We start from the raw sequence: 21,297 nt of genomic DNA on the forward strand, positions 1-21,297 counted from the left end.
CTACATTCATGCATGTGTCTTAACCATAATGCATGTTCTGACTAGTACATCCAAATAGCATTAAGTGTTCAAACAGTACATAGCTACGTGATATAGTAAAACCTCAGGCTGGCCAGATTGATAGTTATAAACTGTACCTCCCAACAGAAGATTCAAAGTTAGAAAGAAGAAAGGGAATTCACAAATAATGAGTCCTCAATGTCCCAGATCACTGTTAGGGACTGGGCACAGTGACTAAGCTGGTACTGTGTGCTGACATTCTCTTAATTGCAATAATCAGGGTCATATGTCCATGCTAATGTTAGTTTCAAAGGCTGCCACAAGGTCTAGTTCACAGATTCACATATAAGGTCAGAAGGGACCACTGTGATCATCTAGTAGTCTCCCATGTTTAAGAAGGACAAATTCAAACTGAAACAGGTGCAGAAGACGGCTACTAGGATGATACGAGGAATGGAAAAATCTGTTTTGTGAAAGGAGACTCAAAGAGCTTGGCTTGTTTAGCCTAACCAAAAGAAGGCTATGGGAAATATGATTGCTCTCTACAAATATATCAGAGGAATAAATACCAGGGAGGGAGAGGAAATATTTAAGCTCAGTACCAGTGTGGACACAAGAACAAATGGATATAAGCTGGCTATCAGGAAGTTTAGACTTGAAATTAGACAAAGGTTTCTAACCATTAGAGGAGTGAAGTTCTGGAACAGCCTTCCAAGGGGAGTAGTGGGGGCAAAAGAAACATCTGGCTTCAAGGCTAAGCTTAATAAGCTTATGGAGGGGATGGTATAATGAGATTCATCTTTGACTATTAGCAATAAAATATGCCCAACGGCTTGTGATGGGATGTTAGATAGGGTGGGATCTGAGTTACTACAGAGAATTCTTTCCTGGGTGTCTGGCTGGTGAGTCTTGTGCACATGCTCAGAGTTTAGCTGATTGCCATATTTGGGGTCGGGAAGGAATTTTTCATTTAGGGCAGATTGGCGGAGGCCCTGGGGGATTTTCGCCTTCCTCTGCAGCGTGGGGCATGGGTTACTTGCTGGAAGATTCTCTGCACCTTGAAGTCTTTAAACCATTATTTGATGACTTCAATGGCTCAGATGCAGGTTTGATACAGGAGTGGGTAGGTGAGAGTCTGTGGCCTGCGTTGTGCAGGAGGGCAGACTAGATGATCATAATGGTCCCTTCTGACCTTAAAGTCTATGAGTCTAGTCTGATCTCCTGTATAGCAGAGACTGTTGAACTTCGCTCAAATAATTCCAGTTGGAACTACAACATATCTTTCAGAAAAACATCCAATTTTGATTTAAAGATTTCCAGTGATGGAGAATGTACCACCATCCTTGTTAAGCTTTCCAATGGTAAATTATCCCCATTATTAAAAACTTGTGCTTCATTTCTAGTCTGAATTTGTCTAGCTCAGGGGTGGACAAACCATGGCCTGCACCCAGCCCGTCAGAGCTTTTAATCCGGCCCTTGAGCTCCATTGCCCTCCTCCTGCCAGGGAGTGTGGTTGTTGGCTTGCCCTGCTCCAGCACACCAGCAAGCCCCCTCATCCCAGCAGGTGCAGCGCAGGTGGAGTGGGGCAAGCTCCCCGACCCCACTCACTGGCTAAAGCAGGGCAATGGAGCTCAAGGGCCGGATTAAAAGTTTATTTGAATATCTCTTCTTCAGAGTTAAATTGATTAACAACAACATTGCTTAATTATGGTTTACTTTGAAGCTAAAATAGTTTGATTATATTTTGGTTATTACCATGGTCAAATGGAGAAACACCGATGATTCAAAGCAGCTAATTATTGCTGACTTCTTTGATTTGTAAACATGAAAACTACCAAACTTATGTAGTGCGGTACCCTGAAGTTTTAGCTAACATACAATGTGTGTTCAGACAGGATCAATATTGTGTGGTAAAAATCAATAAGCAGCTCAGTAAAGTAATTTTCTAACAGTGCATTGTTCAACAGTATCATTTTATTTTGAAACAAACTTGTGGTGTCCCTGTTTGAACATGAATTTTTAATTTCATGAGCATTCCTGGCCTGCCATACAATTTCCATACCCAGATGCGGCCCTCAGGCCAAAAAGTTTGCCCACCCCTGGTCTAGCTTCACCTTCCAGCCATTAGATCTTGTTCTATCTTTAATAGATTGAAGATCCCTCCTATCAAATTTCTGGTCCCCATACTTATATATTGTGAACAAAATACCCCTTAACGTTTTCTTAGTTAAGCTAAACAGACTGACGTGCACCTTTTACTACAATATGTTTGCCAATCCTTTAGTCATTAGCATGGTTCATCTCCAAACCCTCTCCAACTTATCAATATTCTTCTTGAATTGTGGGCATCAATGCTGGGGGGGGTGGGCAGAATTCTGTGCCCTGTCTGACCCCTCAGCAGCCCCATACTGTCTGTCTCCCCATAGCCCCTGTCTCCTGACCTGGCCCAAAAAGTGTTGTGAAGAAGGCAGGCTCCTTCTCTTCCCTAGGTGGCTGGGAGCTGCTGCTCTGTCCTAGCACCACAGCGCCTTCTGGTGGGCAAAAGACAGAACTGCAGCAACCGTCCCACAAAAGCTTTTCCATGTGCAAAAATTTAAAAATATGCATCGCTTATTAATTATGCACACATGCAGTGGCACAGAATTCCCCGAGGAGTAACCAGAGCTGGACACAGTATTCCAGCGGCAGCTGTACCAATGCTAAATACAGAGGTAAAATAACCTCCTTACTCAACATTTCTTTCTTTGTACAGCCAAAGATTGTATTATCCCTCCTGGCCCCAGCTTTGCATTTAGATAATTATCCACCATGGCCCCAAGCGCTTTTCACAGACACTGCCTCCCAAAATAGTCCCCCATCCTGTTAGTAGGGCCCTACCTTCTTTGTTCCTAGATGTATACAATTACATTTAGCTGTATTAAAATGTATATCTGCGTGTGCCATTTGCCAATCAATCTTGATCACTCTGTATTAGTGATCTGTACTCTTCATTATTTACCAGTCCAACAATCTCTGTCATCTGCAAACTTGCAGTAATTGTTTTTCCCCCCAGGTCTTTGATGAAAATGTTAAATATCACAGGGCCAAGAACCAAACTCTGTAGGATCTCACTAAAAACACTGCTGCACAGTGATGATTCCCCATTTACAATTATAGTGAGACCTATCATTTAGCAAGTTTTTAATCCATTTAACATGTGCCATATTGATTTTATATCACTCTAGTTTCTTAATCAAAATGTTGTGCAGTAGCAAGTCAAATACCGTAAAGAAATCCAAGTAAAGCACATTGACATTAACTTTACAAATTTTGCTAATCTCATACAAAAAGTTGGGTTAACAAGCTCTATGTTCCACAAAACCACGTTGATTGGTGCGGGGAAGGGCATAGTAACTTGAAATTGTTTGATACGAAATGTTATAGGATAACTGTTAAGAGAAATTGTGTGATGAGGTATGTTGTGGGATGAATACCAAAAACAACATGCCATTGGGTGCACGGAGACACAAAGGCTTGGACACCTATATGGAAGCTCCATTGAGACTGCCCATTTGGAACTCTGGGGCATCTGAAATTGAAGTATCCTCAGGCTGGCTTCTGAGGAGAGGAGCAGCAGGATCAGAGAGGCAGTTAAGGAATTAGGAAGGAAAGCACTGCTGGTCTTTTATAAGAAAACACTTTCCTTAGTGGAGTAAGAAGAAGAGCTATTGAACGCAATTGTTTAATCTGGTTAAATAAAAGTTTAGTTGTTTTTCAAACCCAGAAGACAGTGGGTTCTGAAGAGATATGCAGGACCCTTGAAAAAAAGTTAAGAAAAGCAGTCAGGATCACTGGATATTGATAGGCAAACATCCTGAGAGGAAGATTAGAGGGCATAAAAGGCTGCATGAACAACTGAGACACTGGTGTTGACCAAGGTGTGTTAGTGATAATTGGTATTGATTATATTACCTTTGTTTAATTCATTATTAAGTTCCATAGCACCATTCCAGTATTTTGCCAAGGGTCAATGTCAGGTTGACAGGCCTATAAATTACCTGCATTATCTCCCATTTACCCTTTTCAATATTGGCACAGCTTTAGTTTTCTTCCCCAGTGTTCCACAAGTTGTTGAAAACAGTTATCAATGTCCATGTTGATCATGAAGTTTGTTGCCTTGACCGAAGACTCTGCCAGCTGTGGTGAGGATTGCTTGAGTGGAAGATTATAGCCATTTTTCTCAGAAGTGGGCCTACACCAAAAGTTGCACACTGAAGGTATGATGTTAAATCAATATGGTTAAGTAGGTAGATATTTATATTGGTTTAAACCTAGATTACAGCAGTTTAGCTTTGCACCTGTAAACTATCATTTTTTATAAGTCAAGCAAAAAATTAATTTTTGGTTCCTGTCTTCACTTAGTTTTTCACTGCATGATGATTAGTTTTAGTATGACAACATGGCTTCCCATTATGTGGTGTAACACAAGTCTTGTCTTCACTAGGAAAAAAAGGTGCATCTTTAACATGTTAAATCCCATGATATACAAAGGCAGTTGTAGTTTTAACTTGTTGAGGTTAGTAGGGAAAGCCTAGGTTTTATCTTGGCCAGCTGCCTCATGTATACTAGGATTTTTAACACATTTAAAAATATACCTTTTTTCCTCATGTACACAGCCAAGGTCCCTACAGCACGTGGTACGCTGAATCTAAGTGGCAAGACTGCTTTGTTTCTGAGATATACTGGAAGTTTTGTGGCAGCTCCAGTTAAAACAAAATGAGTCAAATATGAAAAACAACAATCCATATTCACCTAGACCAGTGGTTCTCAAACATCTTTCCAAATGTTGTTTGTACCGTTGGCAAACTATTGTAAAGCGCTTTGCATAAAAGCTCTATATAAAAAACCTTAACAATTATTTTTTGTTCTACAGATAAAAAGCACACAACTCACATTTTAATATCAGTAGTCTTACCTTTCTAATGTGATGGATGTGTCCTCTCCCCCCGCCATAGCAGCCCTTGAGCTGGGGCTTAGAAAGCGTGTGTGTGGGGGGGTCTCCCTCTCTCCCCCACCACAGCAGCCACAGAGTTGGGGCTGAGAAGGAGGGCCATTTCTCCCTGGCAGCTGCAGCCTTAGAGCTGGGGAAAGTCACCTCTTTCTCTGGCTGCCGCAGCCTTGCACCCCTTCTTCTCACCCCACTGTCCCCCTCCCACCTACTTCCATTCCCCCCAAGGCCACCACTTCACCTTACATGTGCATCTTCTCCAGGGTCCAGGCACCTAATTAGTGGAGCCATGCAGGTAGGTGGCCCTTCATTCTCTCGTGTGCAGCTGCCGAGGCACACACCTTAGAGGGAACTATCCACAGATCACCTGAATGGAGTGGTCTGTGGACCACAGTTTGAGAACATCTGACCTAGACCGATACGTTTTCAAATGTGCCACAGAGTAATACATAACTGTGCTATGGAGACTGAAGGCAAGTAGGCCATTTAAAAATATATATTTATAATTTTTCCCAAATACACCAAAATACCAGATTCATAATACTACACAAAAATAAATGAAGATGGTTAGAATAAAGGAAGGGAAAACATATCTATCTTCAGGGTCTGTGTTAATCATAGATCTCTAAAAATTCAGCCCAAATTGCTTTGAATTTTTTGGGCATTCCCTTTCTGCAGCATACTAATTATTTGTTAGCTGTGAGGTTAGCTATATAACAGCCACAGATCAGTATTTGGTGGGAATCAACTTTTCCATTTCTGCAAGATTCACTTTTACTGACCAAAGCTGCACATTGGAACCATGCTGCCTTATTAACAGGTAACATCCTGGTATCCAGAATATATTCAAGAATGAAACTTAAGGAGGGATCCAATTTAGCATTCAATAGCATATTAAAAACTAAATGTACACACATTTGCTAATTGAGCTTTTGTTTAGATTATGCAAGTCTCCCTTTTGCATGTCCATGAACTGGTGCATCTTTCTAAAAACTTAATCTAAAAATCTGTCTTCAGCCAAGCAAGGCTAAAGCCTGGTGGATATCGCTGAAGCTCTGGCCTATCCTCATTTAAGTTTAAAAGTGTTGCAATATAGTTAATTTAGTATATAAAATCATGCAATGCTTCAACTTTGCAGTCTAACTTTTTCAATTCAGTATTATTTTAGAAACAGATCCAGTTTTTTTTAAAAACCATCTCTACCTTTTACTGGAGGTTTCTATGGTGTTGAAGGTCTTCCTGTAACGCAGTTGTCTATCTTGAAATTACAGGAAGTAAAAAATGGTTACTCACCATCTTCGTAACTTGTTTTTCAAGATGTGTTGTTCATGTCCACTCCAATCAAGTGACCTGCACACTTCTTGTTTGAAGAGCCTTCACGAGAGTCACCAAAAGGACAAGTGCCGCATTTGTAAGGAGTTTTGGCTGAGGACTCCTAAGGATCGTGAGCAGAGACTCAGAATTTTCCTCATGGAAGCAGCCGTCCATCCGCAGTCCGACCCCAGGTTGGTAGAGCCCATGCCAAGTGCCTCCTTCTCTGTGTGCAGCACACCGGTGCCAATGGCGCGCAAGCTGGCATGACAAGGAAGTAGGCTAAGGACTCCTGGCACTGACAGGGCGCCGAACATAAGACTTTTGGCAGGCACCAGTCTTTGTCCCCAGTGCTCCAAAAAATAAATAAATAAATAAATAAATAAAGAAAGAAGGTAGGAGGGGGTGCTCTTCCCCTCCTAAGCCTATGGAGCCAGAAGCAGGGAGGGCTCAGCCCATCCAGTCTACTTCAGGCCCAGTGCCTCCCAGGGGCTCATTGACTACTGCCTGCAAGGAGTCCAGCTGAGTCTGGCCCACTACCATTCTCCGGACCATTGTGGCCAGGACATTCAACTCCTCTCGACTCCAGAGACTTTTGAGGCGGTGGAGGACCTTATTCACCTAATGGGACCACCTTCTCCAAGGAGGGACAAGGCACCAGTGATAACCCGACCACCTATCCAATCTAGGGGCAAGCTGGCAATGATGTCACACCATTCCCCATCACTGCTGCGCCATTCTCCCAGTGCTGGCCGCCCACATGGGGAGATGGCACCAATAGCCAGAGGCCTGGCACCACCCAGTACTGCTCTTACGTGGTCTTCCTCTTCAGAGACCTCGGAGTCCGAGGTGGAGTCCTATCATTCAGATAGGTCCAGCAGCAAGAGGTCTAGAACCTGGCAACACTGCCAGCCTCTTCCAGCGCTGTGGCCACCTCAATCGCAACCACCAGCTCTGTGGCCCTTTTGGAGTCTCTGGGCCTATCATCAAGCCTAGGGTCAGTGCCAGGCATTGAGATCCAGGCCAGCATCAGTCGTGTCAGCATCCTTCACCCTCTTGCAGCAGCTGGCACCAGAGACACCACTGATACCTCTGCCTGATGCTCAGGCCTCAGGGCTAGCAATCACGTCAGCACCAGCGATACAGCAGCCCAACAAATAATGTGACCCTCTTGGTGCCAAGGGCAGTGACCAAGGTAATTTTTATCTATCTATACACACACACACACACACACAGAGTAATTATAGTTACAGACATACTGCCTCCTCCCTTTAAATCCAAAGAATGAAGAACAAAGAGAAAGGGTAACAAATTAACCAAACAAGCGTAACTATTATCATCTGTGCATTACCAAAGTATGACAATTCTAGATTGTTACTATAATGGCACTCTTATAAACACTTTTTTTTTTATTATATTATTATTTTTTTTATAAATACTCACTCCTCTATGTTACAAGAGAAAGATAGAATCTGTTTTTATATAGCACTTTTCAGACTCATCATTTTGTAAATTACATACAGTACAATCCGTTTCAGCACTTTGCTAAACAGCAAATGTTAAATCAGGATGACTGACAGGAAAAAAATTCAGCTCAACACATTTCAATGATCCATTTCAAGAATGGCACACCTGGCATTCGTTGTCTTGCAGGCCTATTCATAGTAAGGTATGGGTCTGAATTGTTTACTGGAATAAAAAGTTACATATGCAAAAAAAAATTCCCTCGGCAACCTGCTTCTTTGTGGATACTGAAGAAATTCTGCTGTACAGTACTTGTTTTTAAAAGAATGAAAAGTAGAGAGAAGGTAGATCAGATGTTTATAATGCAAGAACAAGAAGTCAGTCAATGAAATTGACAGGCAACAAATTTCAACTGAAATACTTTTTCAAACAACAAAATTAGCCCGTGGAACTCAATGTCATAGGATATCCCTGAAGTCAAGAACTTGGTGGGATTCAAGAACTGGTCATTTATACACGTAACAAGAACATCCAGAATTACAAAAGAATGAATAAGTAAACAAGAATACCAGAGTTTTAAAAGCAAACCTCTACATAATGGAGGTTAGGATGAAACTTTCATTAATAGATGGTTATCCCATTCCTGTACCGAATCCTATGAAGCAACTGGTACTACCCACTGTTGGAAACAGGATGCTGCATTAGACGGCCTTCTGTTCTGATCTGGTAATTTGTGTGTTCCTAAATGGAACCCCTCCCCATCCACCCCCACAGTATATTCTTGAAACCTTTTTGTTTTGACCATGATATTAAAGAGATTCTCCTGCGCCACTGTTGCCTGGATGGTAGTAGCAAATTAGTAGAAAATACACACTGAACAATAACTCAAATACAACCTTAAAATAGTAGAAGAATTGCTGCCAGTGAAAGCACCATTTTATATTTAATTTTCACCTGGAGGGTTTTCCAAGATGGAGAACAAATTTCAAGTTTTTAAAAAAATTCAAGGACAATCTCTACCAGTACAAGTATTACTGTTTACATAGCATCCAAGTGTGCTAGATATTTTACAAATTGAGTAAAAGCAACAGGCATCTTCTACTGCCAGCTGTGTTTGAACTGTATAGGACTGATTCTTGGTGAAAGCCTTGAACCTGCAATCACATGTAAGGACATTTAAAAAATACATAAAATCTGACTGTGTCCCTTTAAAGAGCAAAGTTGTGAAAATCATGACAAAACAAAAGCTTAAAGTTAGAGTGGTTTTAGCAGAGACCAGAATCTCAAAATGGAATTCTAATCTTCTATGCACTAGTGTGGTAACTATGCATATTACATTTACCTTAATTATGGGAATATTATCCTGACAACATCCCAAAACCAAAAACTCATCTTAACATGGCGAGTCTATCTCACTTTTTACCAAGCCTGAACAATATGAAAGGTAGTGAAGTCATAAAAAAAAAAAAAAGGACTAGTTTGACAGCAGAAATATTTGGAGAAATTTGTTTTTTTAACCACTCTACCTGATGCATTAGCCAGGTACAACCAGGGAGTCATTCTGAGTTGAAGCTAATGGGACTTTTTCCAGGTCCAAGAGTCAAATGCATTAGGCATTATTTTCAAAAAAGATTCAGGCATACATGCAGTAAGTTGTACTAATTTCTTTCCAGTGCGGAAATTACTATTAAAAATTAGTGGTAAAGAGAAAAGTAGAATTAAAGGAAACGAGAAAGACATGGACTCCCATCCTTAGGAACAAGCAGGAAGAAAAAAAAAAAAAAAAAAAAAAAAAAGACTGACAGCAATTTTTTAAAGCAACAGACAAAGCAAAATTAGTGAGACTCATTGTTCTGCTATCCACACATTGTGGTCTTTTCATAGCCTGCTCAGTTCTTACTTTTACAAATTGTTGAAATGTATGCAATAAAAATGAAACCCTTTTCTTGTGCAGGCAATATCTAGTAACCACTACCATAAGTTTGTACTATCACGAGTGATTTTTTAGCCACCAACTGAAAGATTAAAAACTCAATATATATGCTCTTTCTTGAACTTGAATAATCAGCATTTTTTCGTTATACACACTTCTAGAATTTAATCTCAAAAAGCTGTGACCAGTTTGCTCTGCAAAACATTTAGGAATTTACATAATAATAAGCATGTCTCAATCCTGAATAAACCAGAAATGTAGGTTATAAAAGTTGTTAAAAGCTTTTCTAGGGGAAGCACCATACAATTGTAAACTGAAAACTTGAGACACCATTTTATATATGCTGCAATATTTAAGACTCAAATTTTATTTTGCAATAGTATAACAAGCAGAATTATTTCACTATGTAAAATGTTAAATAATATTTTCCCCAGACAAAAGAGATAGTTTAATTTTATTTTTTCTTTAGGTTCTTGCAACATCAAAATCTTTAGCTTCTGGATTACAGTTACATTATATTCTATTTCTCTTTTGTTAATGGTTTTCTACATTACATATATAGACAGTATTTCTCCATTTTGGGGGGGAATTTAGGTAATGAATCAGGTTAATCAATATAATAGATTTACAGTTGGAGGTAAAATTGGCTTCTCCCCTCCCCCATTGTCTCTCCTCCTCACATCAATTTACTTAAAAGTTGGTATAGCTCCGTGGAGAAACTGATATACTTTTTACCCAAATTACAGTAATACATTCTCAGTAGCTAGCTGAAAGATAAAAAGCAAATGCTCAGAAATGAAAATTCATACCAATGGTGCATATAGCCAGTTACACAGGAAACTTCCTTTGAAAAAAATATAACATAAATATTAAGGACAGAAGTTGGTTTTTGTCATGTTTAAAACTAGAAATACGAGATACCTATTTAAATCACCTTACATTTTTAACCTCAGCCTCAAACTTCAAACTGCTGTAGCTGGCCATATGATATTATCAGGATTTTTACATACCAGTGCATTAAGTAACAGATGATTAGTAACTGAACCCCAAGCTGTAGAGCCATGCTCTTCCCCAGCTTTTCTTTCTGGGATGTCTTTTCAATACCATTTCAGCACTTCTTCACTGGAAGTCAGGCATTAGTAATGTAAACTGCACACATCTAATCTAGTCAACAAAAAGTTGCACTGTTTTTAAAATCTATTAAGAGATGCGCCATTTTATAGGTCATGTTCTGGAGTGATTTTATTCATTGTTTCAGTCACAACAAAGAATAAATATTACTTTATATTAAAAGTAATGTGATATTTTGCTTTCAAAATATAAAAATAATGATTTTAAAATATAAACTGGCTCCTAAACTAAGACTGTCTTGTCAGGAAAAAAAAACCCAACCACACACTTTGCACATCTATAGCGCCTTACATTAGAAGATCTTCAGAGTGCTTTGCAAAGGTGGCTAAGCATTATCCCCATTTTGTAGATGAGGAAACTAAGGCACTGAGAGGTTAAGTGTCTTGCCAAAGGACACACAAGTCAGTAGCAGCGCTAATAGCGCAGCACTCAAGCTATCCAGTAGTCTATCTAGCCACTATATTTCATTGCCTCTACATTAAGTGCACTGATTTAAACGTTTGTTTGGGGAGCAGGAATTGTACAACACAGTAAAAAGAAAGGGAACCAGAGCCAGTCTATGAGTGCATCAATTTCAATCAAAAGCACAAGCAAATTTGGTATTCAATTAATTAAAATGCACTTAAGGGAATGGTCACACTGAAAATTATATATTTACCTAGAGAGAGAAGACTCATTAAATATAAGACATGTGGTATCAAGGTTGTGAAAAAAAAATATTGGTTATTTTGATATTTATTGTTCAGATAATAGTCATTTTGATCCCTGCAGAGAAGCTATGGTGTTGATCAGCAGACATCTAGAGTAATAAAACCCTAAAATAAACGGATTAAAATAAAGGAAACAAAGCCATTCATCAAGATCACCAAAAGATACAACTTCAAATAGATAATCTGCTGCAGCAAATGAAATGTGATATACATAGGTCACTGAACAGCACACTTCAGCCCAGCTCCCTGAAGGCAAACAAGTATTTAAAAGGAAGTAATGCTAACTTGTATTTCAAAAAGCCTGACCTTGAATCTGATGCTCATGAGATCGGTGGTTTATGGACAAAGATTGCGGATGTGATTCAGAAATGTCTACATTTTGGTTCTGTTCTTCACTAATTTGATGGGATTGGACTGCATCTTGGTTAGTATGAGACTGACGACTAGGTTCCTGGGTCAGCTGCATGTGCTGAGCTTCTGTTGCTAGATGAAGTTCTTCAGTTTGCCCCTGATGGGCATGAAGATGTGCTAGTGCTTCCTTTGAAAGAGTGATGACATGCATTTGCTCAGATTGTGTAGTCTCTATTTGGTTCTCCATCATATTGATACTTTGGATTTGTTCTACTTGTTCCTCCTGGGCTGCAAGAAGCAAGTTCTGCAGCTGTTGTGGTGGCTGAGTGAGTAGCGCAAGATTAGCAGCCTGGCCTGTTGTCATATTTTGGGAGTTCTCAGCAGTAACAATACTAATACCTTGATTATGACCAGGTATAAAATTTATGTTATGTACTGAATCTGTGACAAGCAACTGAATCTCTTGTCCTCCAGATGTGGACAGTTGATATTGCTGCAGCTGAAGAATGTTTCTGACCTCCTCTGAGCTATTGCTGCTGCTAGGAGCACTGCTTGACTCTTGCAATTGTTTTTCTTTGCTGTGAATTTTCAAATGAGACTTCAAATTGTCCAAGCGTGCAAACTGCAAATTACACTCTGGGCAGGAGAAAGGCTTTTTGCCTGTGTGTAAGATACAGTGTCTCCTCTTTGCACTGGAATCCGAGAAACATTTTCCACATATACCACAGGAATATGGCTTTTCTCCTCTGTAAGAGAATATTTTACTTAATCAGAAATACTAATTCTGAGACTGCTGCTTTCTGCAAGGTATTACCTGGTATATATCTCGTCACAAATATAATACCACCACCACCAATAATAATAATCTCTGCTATACTATAGTAGTGCTTACAGGCAGTCATTTAAGAAAAATATTCAGTGCTACATTTTCTACATTCTACTTTTAAGAATTGCACAATAATATGACAAAGTTTCCCCTAATTTGTTCACATTCAAGAGTTAACAACAGGACTGCCTTCATACAGAAATATTGACGTTTTCAGTTTTATGAAGCCCTGGTTTGACAAAACGGGGGAGGAGGGGCATAAAAACTGGAGAATTCATCTATTTTATGTCTTTACTAGCATGTATTATTAAGGATTAATTTTAATTTGCATTTATTTTGTCCCTTCAACTATTTTTAATGTTGACTGAAAAATCTGAAGCCTAATTTCCGGACACACATGGCCTAGGAAGAAAAGAATAGGTTTTGCTGTAATCGGATGGGATTTTTATTGTCTACCTCATAACAGCCCTCTAACGGTCTCAATTTTTAGGAGGTTCCTTTATGCGATACATGGCTTGTAGTCATATGGATGTGAAGTGACGTTAGTGCTGTGTAGTTTTATCTTAAAAAAAACAGGTAGCATCGATGTTGGAATGTAATGTATAAACGGGGTTTGACAGGTTTTTTTTAAAAAAAAAACAGAAGAAAGCTATCATAAGATATTTCTGCAAAAATCAGTCTAAAATTTAAGACAGTTTATCCCCCAAGTTTACCTACAATAAGCCTTCCTCTAGCTCTCTGCCTAATTTTCTCCACAATTTATTGCATTTTTTGCTTTAAAGTGTTAAGCAGAATTCTGTGTAAACAATGCACATTTTAACACACATTTGAAAATACTATAAAGAACATGAAATATTTATACTTCCATGTTGGAAATAAATTGGTCAGACTGCACACAGTAAATCCTAAAAATTTCTCTTTTGAGGTTTTTACGCCAAAACAAGCACTAATATCCGAACACCATAAGATTACAACAAGGGATTATAATCTATATCAAACACTTAAGGCCAAATGTAATAGTTTACATTTTACATAAATTGGTATTATGTTCAAAAACTCTGCTATAGACTTGTTACAGGGATTAATTTAAGGTAACTGTCTCAACAGAAGCCATGCAGGAAAATGATCAGATAACAGCTATGATTGTAATAACTTGCTTCTGGTCTCATAGAGAAGCCTATAAATTTTTTGGTATCACTATCTGTCTTGTGCTGACAGTGTACTCAATGCCATAAAATACACAAAAATAAAGACAGCCCCTGCCCTACATTAGATGGAATCTCTTCAAGCTTTCAAAAGGAATTTGACAAACTTTAAAGCAAGAACAATGGGAAATAGGTAAACTTAATTTTTAAACTTTCACACAACAGTATCTCATAGAATAATTTGGCAGGATCAGATTAAAACATGTTTCCATGAGAATGGAGGATCAGGACATTGGCAACAGCATACAGAGCTTTAAACATCACTGTTTAGAATACAGCTCAAGTCGGTGAAGACCAAAATGCATTACTGCAACTGCTGTTTAGTTGCTTATATGAAATAAACGGGTGATCTAATTTCAGTCCCTGCAGTGTCCACACTTCCCACACTCAACACCCCATCTTCAGAAGTGGCACTGAGACCCTTATTGGCTATTTCTGATATAAAGGATTTATTTATAGACTTTTCTATGCAGCTCTTCGTAGCAGTATTTTAACATTTTGCAAACATGAATATAACCTCAAAACACCCTTTTGAGGTAATTAAATAGTAATTTTCTCCCTTTAAAAAAAAAATATTTGTATTGCAGTAACACTAGAACTCAGGGCCTCACAGTGTTGGGCGTTTTTAATTACTGAAGTGGAACAAACTTATGACCTTTGGTACTTTAAGACAGCAATTGTAACACTGAACCATGTAGCTGAATTGTGTAATAAGTACATGATGACTGAAATATCAAATGAAGAGATGCTACCAAGGAAACTTGATAGGAAGCTTGCACTTCCACTAACTCATACTAACAGTTTATGAATAAATTAAGAGCCAACTAACTTAAACAGGCATATTTCATGAGCACTAAAACCCTCTTCCAAAAGCAAAATGTTTCTGAACCTTCATAACATTTACTCATGCAGTAATCAAATACAAAATTAGAAATTGTGCATCCATCATCTGGACAGTGATACAAGTTTACTATTAAAATTAATCCAGTACATTGTGATTTTAAAGTGAAAAAAACAAAATAAATCAGATGTATGCCATATATCATGACATCATTTTCAGGTGTAAGGTCTGATACCTCAAATTAACAAGGGATCTGTGATAAACAAGAATACCTGACTTAAAACACAAGTGTACCCAGTTTGTTTAATTTTTTTTCTCCTCTTTAGCTGAGAGATCTGCAAATGCAACAGGAGAAACTGACTACAGTGAAACTGCTTATGCACAATGTAGTCAAATTTACCAAATAAAACTGAGAAGAATTCCCCCCAACTCCTTGACCTAATCTCTCAGCTGTAGAAATCGTAGGTGTTACTTGTAATACTGTACTAGGAAAGAAATCGCATCCATTCTAAAAAATGCAGCCTAAATTACTGGCTTTAACTTATTTGGGTTTTCTGTAGAACCTAAAAGATTCCCAGATATTAAAACTACATGACAAGGTCACTAGTGTACTTTAGAGACTTTCTTACTCTCCTCTGGTTAAATCACCACCACTACGACATCAATTATAATGGAAATGCTCTGTCAGAGAGGAGAGCTTTACAGCATGCTTAGATTAGTTATCATAATACTACCTACTAACACTTCAAAATGTAAAAACCACTATGAAAAAATATGATATAGGACTTATTAATTTCCTCATTAAAATCTGTAAAATTTTACACTGATTCACATACGCTAATAAATTTTAATAAAGAACAAATACATGGTATTCACAGCATTTAGTAATCAATCAGTACCCACACATCAAGTAAGTGCAGCTAAGGAGCAATGGTTATTAGTGTCATATAACCCATATATCACAGCTACTTGATTAGAAGTTGCATATCAGAGATGCACTCAATTTAATAAAAATCATGCACATCTTGGGTAGCGTAAAGATGCTCATTCTATAATAAGGTAACAACCTGTTAAATAGAGAGCCAATCATTATATTACCGTATATTTCTCTAAAAAAAAGTTCACTGTTGCAATGATTGTTTTATCTTTGACATTTACATGGCAAGAATTTTAAACATGTTAAAACTTCCTAAATAAATAGCAAAACTATACTGTACCTGTGGATTCTGATGTGAGTCTGAAGAGAACTTTTTGCTGTGAATGACTTGCCACAGATTTCACAAGTAAATGGCTTCTCACCTACAAAAAAAAGATAGTTTGAAGTACACTCGTAAGTTATATTTACTGTAATAATCAATACCACCAACAGGCTCTCATATAGCACTTTTCATCAGCACATCTAAAAGCACTAAGTATCTTTAGCTGCATACCACAGATGGGGAAACTGAGGGAAAGCAGTGAACTGACTTGCTCAAGGTCATCCAGGTGACCAGTGGCTGAGCCTGGAATAGAACCCAGGTCTCCAGAGCTCCCATGCTCTATCCAATAGGTCAGACTGCCTGCTCATAATTACAGTAAGTTCTAAGAAATCACAACTGTGCACACTAACAAGTGTAAAAGCAAGTTATTCATGTTTGCTAACTCAGGAATAAATAAAGTTAAATTATTATGCTTCTAGTGTGAGAAAGCATGGCTTTCAAAGAGGCAGCAAGCCAGCTAGACCAGGGGTGGGCAAACTATGGCCCGTGAGCTGGACATCCTGTCCAGCCTCCGAGCTCCCGGCCTGGGAGGCTAGCCCCCAGCCCCTCCCTTGCTGTCCCCCATCCCCTGAAGCCTCAGCTCGCTCGCTCCGCTGCCAGCGCAATGCTCTGGGCGGCGGGGCTTTGAGCTTGTGGGGCAGCGCAGCCTCAGATCTCGGCCTGACCTGGTGCTCTGTGCTGCGCGGTGGCAGTGGCAGTGTGGCCCGGCTCCAGTCAGGCAGCACAGCTGTAGCGCTGCCAGCCATCAGTGCTCCAGGCACTGCGATAAGGGGACAGAGAGTGAGGGGGTTGGATAGAGGGCAGGGGAGTTCAGGGTGGTGGTCAGGGGTGTGGATAGCAGTCAGGGGGGAAACAGAGGGTTGAATGATGGCAGAGGTTCTGGGGGGCAGTCAAGAAGGAAGGGGGGTTGGATGGGGCGGCAGGGAGCAGGAGTTCCACGGGCAGTCAGGGGACAAGGAGAAGGGATGGTTGGATGGGGCAGAGGTCCTGGAAGGGCTGTCAGGAATGAGAGGAGGAGTTGCATGGGGTAGCAGGGGTCCAGGGACCAGGTGTGTTTTTAACCCTGACCTTGATACTATGCCTCTTCCTCCTCACTACACTCTCATCCCCTTGTTATAGTTACAGTGCTATAGCAGACAGCAACAACTGAAGTGCTACCAACAAGTCTTACTGTAACAGCACAGCATGCTGTCCTAGACAGAAAATACGATAGCCACAATATTGCAAACGGAAATAATCCCTGCATATACCTTTTTCTAAAAAAATGAGAAAGCAAGCATTGACCCAATAACATATACATACGCATGTAATTGCAAAAAGCAAACGTTTAAGGGTATCCTTACTTATAAAAGCAATTTTCCCCTGTCAAAGATAGAGAAACTATGAGAAGTTATACAAATCTCAAGTTGCATAGTACATTTTCATTTTTCTATCATTTAAAATTAAATTTTCCATGGTAAATTTGCAAATCTAAACCTCCACGAAGATTAATTACAAAGGCTTTGCTACATTTAAAACATGCTTGTAAAATTCCAGAAAAAGAAAAAGTTGGATCTGCTGTTAATATTACTATTTAAAGGTATAACTAGCACTGTATTTTGAATTACTTTCTCGTTACTCCAAGGGGCAGAAAAACCTGATAAAAAATGCACAAGTTCATTAAGGGTTTGAAATTCGTTACATTATAACCTTTATTTTAATTCCCATTGTTTATGGTATTTGTGGTGTCCTTGGTAGAAAGCAGGAAGTCTAAAACTGAGATTTCTAAGGATCTTGAGGTAGTATAGAGTCTAATTTTGTTCAAGTAAGCACAAAATACAAAAGGCAAAAACATACTATTATTCAAAAAATGTACTTCTTACAAGACAATTATAATGATTTTAAAAGAAATCTTTCCAGGTGACCTTCAACATGAATTACTTTCTTGGAAGGTTATGCTAAATGATCATGGGAGAGTCAGTTTGCCTCAGCTTACTCTCCAAGCAACATAGATCCTATGTATTTCAAATTACGTTCCCCCTCTTGAAGTCAAGTTCATTAAAACATAATAAAAAGTAACACTTGTGCTGGTCACCAGGGTTCACAAATAATCCAACCCTCAAGACCTCTGGGAGCAGTTTTCTCTGTTCTTGGGTTGCAGTGAGTAGGTTCCTAGCACCACCTAGCTCTCCATCAGCCTGACCTAATCCTCACCCAGAACTGTACCACTGGAGAGCCTCTCAGCACTTTCTGCAGGTCTCTCTGTGAGAAAAGCACCCAATCTTATAGCAGGCATTGCTTTTAGGCTGCCTCCACATGACCCTCTCTTTTGCACTGGTTACAAATACCTGTGGCCAGTCCTAGGGGGCATACCTCCTCACCAGGAGCCAGGACACCACTGCACACTTAATGGATGTCTCCCTGCCAACCAGGGATGGGCTATGTGAACCCCATCACAGCCAACAAGTTAGTCTTAGCATTCCTTGAAAGAAAAATAGTGTGTAATATATACCTGTATGTGTTCTTAGATGTTTCTTTAACTGAGCTGCATCCATGAATTTGCGATGACACTGGTTACATTCCGGCAATGAATGGCCTTGTCGCAATAATAAAAAAAGTGTCAGTGCATAAGTGATCCCCTGTATTTCTTCAGTGATCTTTGTTAAAGCACTTCCCTGTAAAATAACCACTTTAATATAATATATAAAGACAACAATGATTCACCAGTTACTTCTGTTCCTGCACATCACTAGAAATGCAGCATTATTCTATCCCATTTGGGGGGAGATAGCTCAGTGGTTTCAGCATTGGCCTGCTAAACCCAGGGTTGTGAGTTCAATCCCTGAGGGGGCTATTTAGGGATCTGGGGCAAAAATTGGGGATTGGTCCTGCTTTGAGCAGGGGGTTGGACTAGATGACCTCCTGAGGTCCCTTCCAACCCTTCTATGATTTCCCCAGTTAATTCTATCACTGAAGGAATGATGCTGGTTGTTTTAACTCCTGATCCTCATCAGGAATCTATCAATCACTTTCCTTTTGGAGCTCTGTGATTCCTTAGTTCCTCTCCACTTTACATGCCTATTATCCAGCCACCATCTTTCTAGAACAAAATTGGTAGGAATTCCTTTTAAAGCTATCAATACCATTCAGCCAGAGGAGTAGCGGAACACCACAAAACACAATATTGACAACAAACAGTGATGGTACTACTTATCTCTGGTGACCAGATGACAGCCTAACTGATCATAACAGGGGAAGGGAGAAGGGGGAGAAAGTCAGGCAGCCTGCCCGTCCTCCCCCATCAGCCTTGTTATACCTGTGTGCACTCGGTAATGACTCTTCAGTTGTCTCTTTTGGCTAAAATACTTCCCACACTGATCACATGTAAAAGCCTTCTGTCCTGTAATAAAAATTAATATTCCTAAAAATACAAATAATTAAAATCCAAAAATTAAGCTAAAACATAACTAACATTTCTGTATAACAGACTCTTATGCTGTAAGGTAGCTAACACTTACTTTAAGAAGAAAATACTGAGCAGAAATGTTTGTTTTGAAATGTCTAATACCTAATATAGCTAGATTATACTGGTCTTTGATTACTTACCTGTGTGTAGGCTCATGTGTTCCAAAAGAGAATGTTTTGTTGTTAAAGCTTTACTACAGACAGTACAGGTATATGGTCGCTCTCCAGTATGCATCCGCTCATGAACCTGAAGAGAGTGCTTCTGGGAAAAGCCTTTACCACATTCATTGCATTTAAAAGGGCGTTCTCCTAAAAATAAAGCACCAAGACTGTAAATAGCAAAGAGTTATTGCTAATAAATGTATAAGTAAATATTCTAAGTTGTAATGCATCTTGCTACTAGTACATTATCACAATTAAAAAATGAATTTTCAGTAGACCAGGAGGTTTAATACAGACAAAAACCTAGGCTTCCTTATAGCAACCATTCAAAATAAATAATTTTGTAAGTATTATTGTCTAGACACTGCCAATATCAAATTTAATATATTTTCATTGGAAAAAAATTAATTAACTAGATAGCAATCAGTGTGCAAACTACAAAGATTATAATCTCTGAAGGTGAGAATTAAGTAAAATAGTAGAAACAAAATCTTGGTTATCCACCATATATACAGCGTGTGTCTAGCAATACCATGTTCTAAAGCAACATTTGAACAATTCCAATGCAAACCAATGTAGCACGTTACCATACCCTAACCCAAAAAAGGTAGTCTTTTATGCCTACCTGTATGACTTCTCTGATGAATAGCTAAAAAGTGATTATATTTAAACACTTTGCCACATTCTTTGCAACAAGTTTCAGAACCTGTGCGTTTTCTTTTTCTATCAGTTCTCTTTGTCAATACTTTTCCATCTTCATCACCAACAAGTTTATAATCTTTTAGCTTGATAGACCGCCGTATCCTACGTTTGCTATAACGACTCTGATTGCTCTGTATTCCTTGAGTTTTAGGATCATAATTCTCATCCTTCTCAGCTGACAGACCTACAGCAGCTTCTGAACCAGAAGCTGGCTCAGTTTCTTCCATTTCTTTCCTTACTGGAACTTGTTCACCAGCAACTGTTTCTTCCGCTGCAACTTTTTTCATAAAATTTTGTTTATTTTGCACTGAATTGTTCTCTCTTAGCTGCACATCTTCAACAGAAGTTGTCACAAATTTTTCCTCTTGAACATTCTTGACTTTTCTTGGTCTTCCTCGTTTTCGTTTTGGTGGATCTCCATTTTTCTTGTCATTTGCAAAGACAACTACTGAAGCACCACTACTAGATGTGAGAGGTAATACCTTATTTGGGCTATGGCTGGTCTGATAATCTGCATGTGCCCACACTAAATCATTCACTTTTAGGAGTTGTGCAGTTGCCAAGATTTGTTCCATACTTTTTTCACTGGACTGGAGATAACCTGTGTAGATAAATTCCAGTAGTGCACCAAAAGTGTCTGCAACCATTCCCTCCAACATATAAATTGACTGACTTATCTCTCCCTCATCTACAAACATCATTGAAAAGTACTCACTGCTGGCAGCAAGTAAAGCTTTGTGGGCTCTGAAGTGCACATCCTCTACTATTAAAGTGATATCACAAAGAAAATTCTTTTTCCTTTGTTCAGCAAAATTAGCTAGAATGGTATCTCTGTGAGCCTTAGAATGGATAACAACAAGCTTCTCTGGAGGGTCAGCAGTTGCTTCTGCCATTTTTATTGCAAACAGGAAAAGAGTTACCTACAAGAGTAAAACAGTACTATTGGGGGGGAAAAAAAAAAAAAAAGAAAA

At 39.1% G+C, this 21,297-nt stretch overlaps 1 protein-coding gene across 4 annotated transcripts in view; it reads right to left on the reverse strand.

Moving 5' to 3' along the window:
- Positions 1–6,371: 6,371 nt before the first annotated feature.
- Positions 6,372–21,297, reverse strand: part of ZBTB24 (zinc finger and BTB domain containing 24) — an 18,867-nt gene continuing 3,941 nt past the window's right edge. The window contains exons 2-8 of one of the 4 annotated variants that reach the window (XM_032764593.2): positions 20,250–21,246; positions 19,604–19,771; positions 19,314–19,397; positions 18,510–18,593; positions 15,977–16,058; positions 11,843–12,633; positions 6,372–6,559 (exon numbers count right to left, since the gene is read on the reverse strand). In XM_032764593.2, coding sequence (XP_032620484.1) covers positions 6,456–6,559; positions 11,843–12,633; positions 15,977–16,058; positions 18,510–18,593; positions 19,314–19,397; positions 19,604–19,771; positions 20,250–21,219 — 2,283 coding nt within the window. In that variant the 5' untranslated portion in view covers positions 21,220–21,246 and the 3' untranslated portion in view covers positions 6,372–6,455. Of the gene's footprint in view, positions 6,560–7,713; positions 8,917–10,128; positions 12,634–15,976; positions 16,059–18,509; positions 18,594–19,313; positions 19,398–19,603; positions 19,772–20,249; positions 21,266–21,297 lie in introns of those variants that run through there. The other 3 variants (XM_032764592.2, XM_075063881.1, XM_075063882.1) reach the window with 3 other exon arrangements.

Source organism: Chelonoidis abingdonii, chromosome 3, assembly GCF_003597395.2.
Source record: "Chelonoidis abingdonii isolate Lonesome George chromosome 3, CheloAbing_2.0, whole genome shotgun sequence".
NCBI classification, from domain to species: Eukaryota; Metazoa; Chordata; order Testudines; family Testudinidae; genus Chelonoidis; species Chelonoidis abingdonii.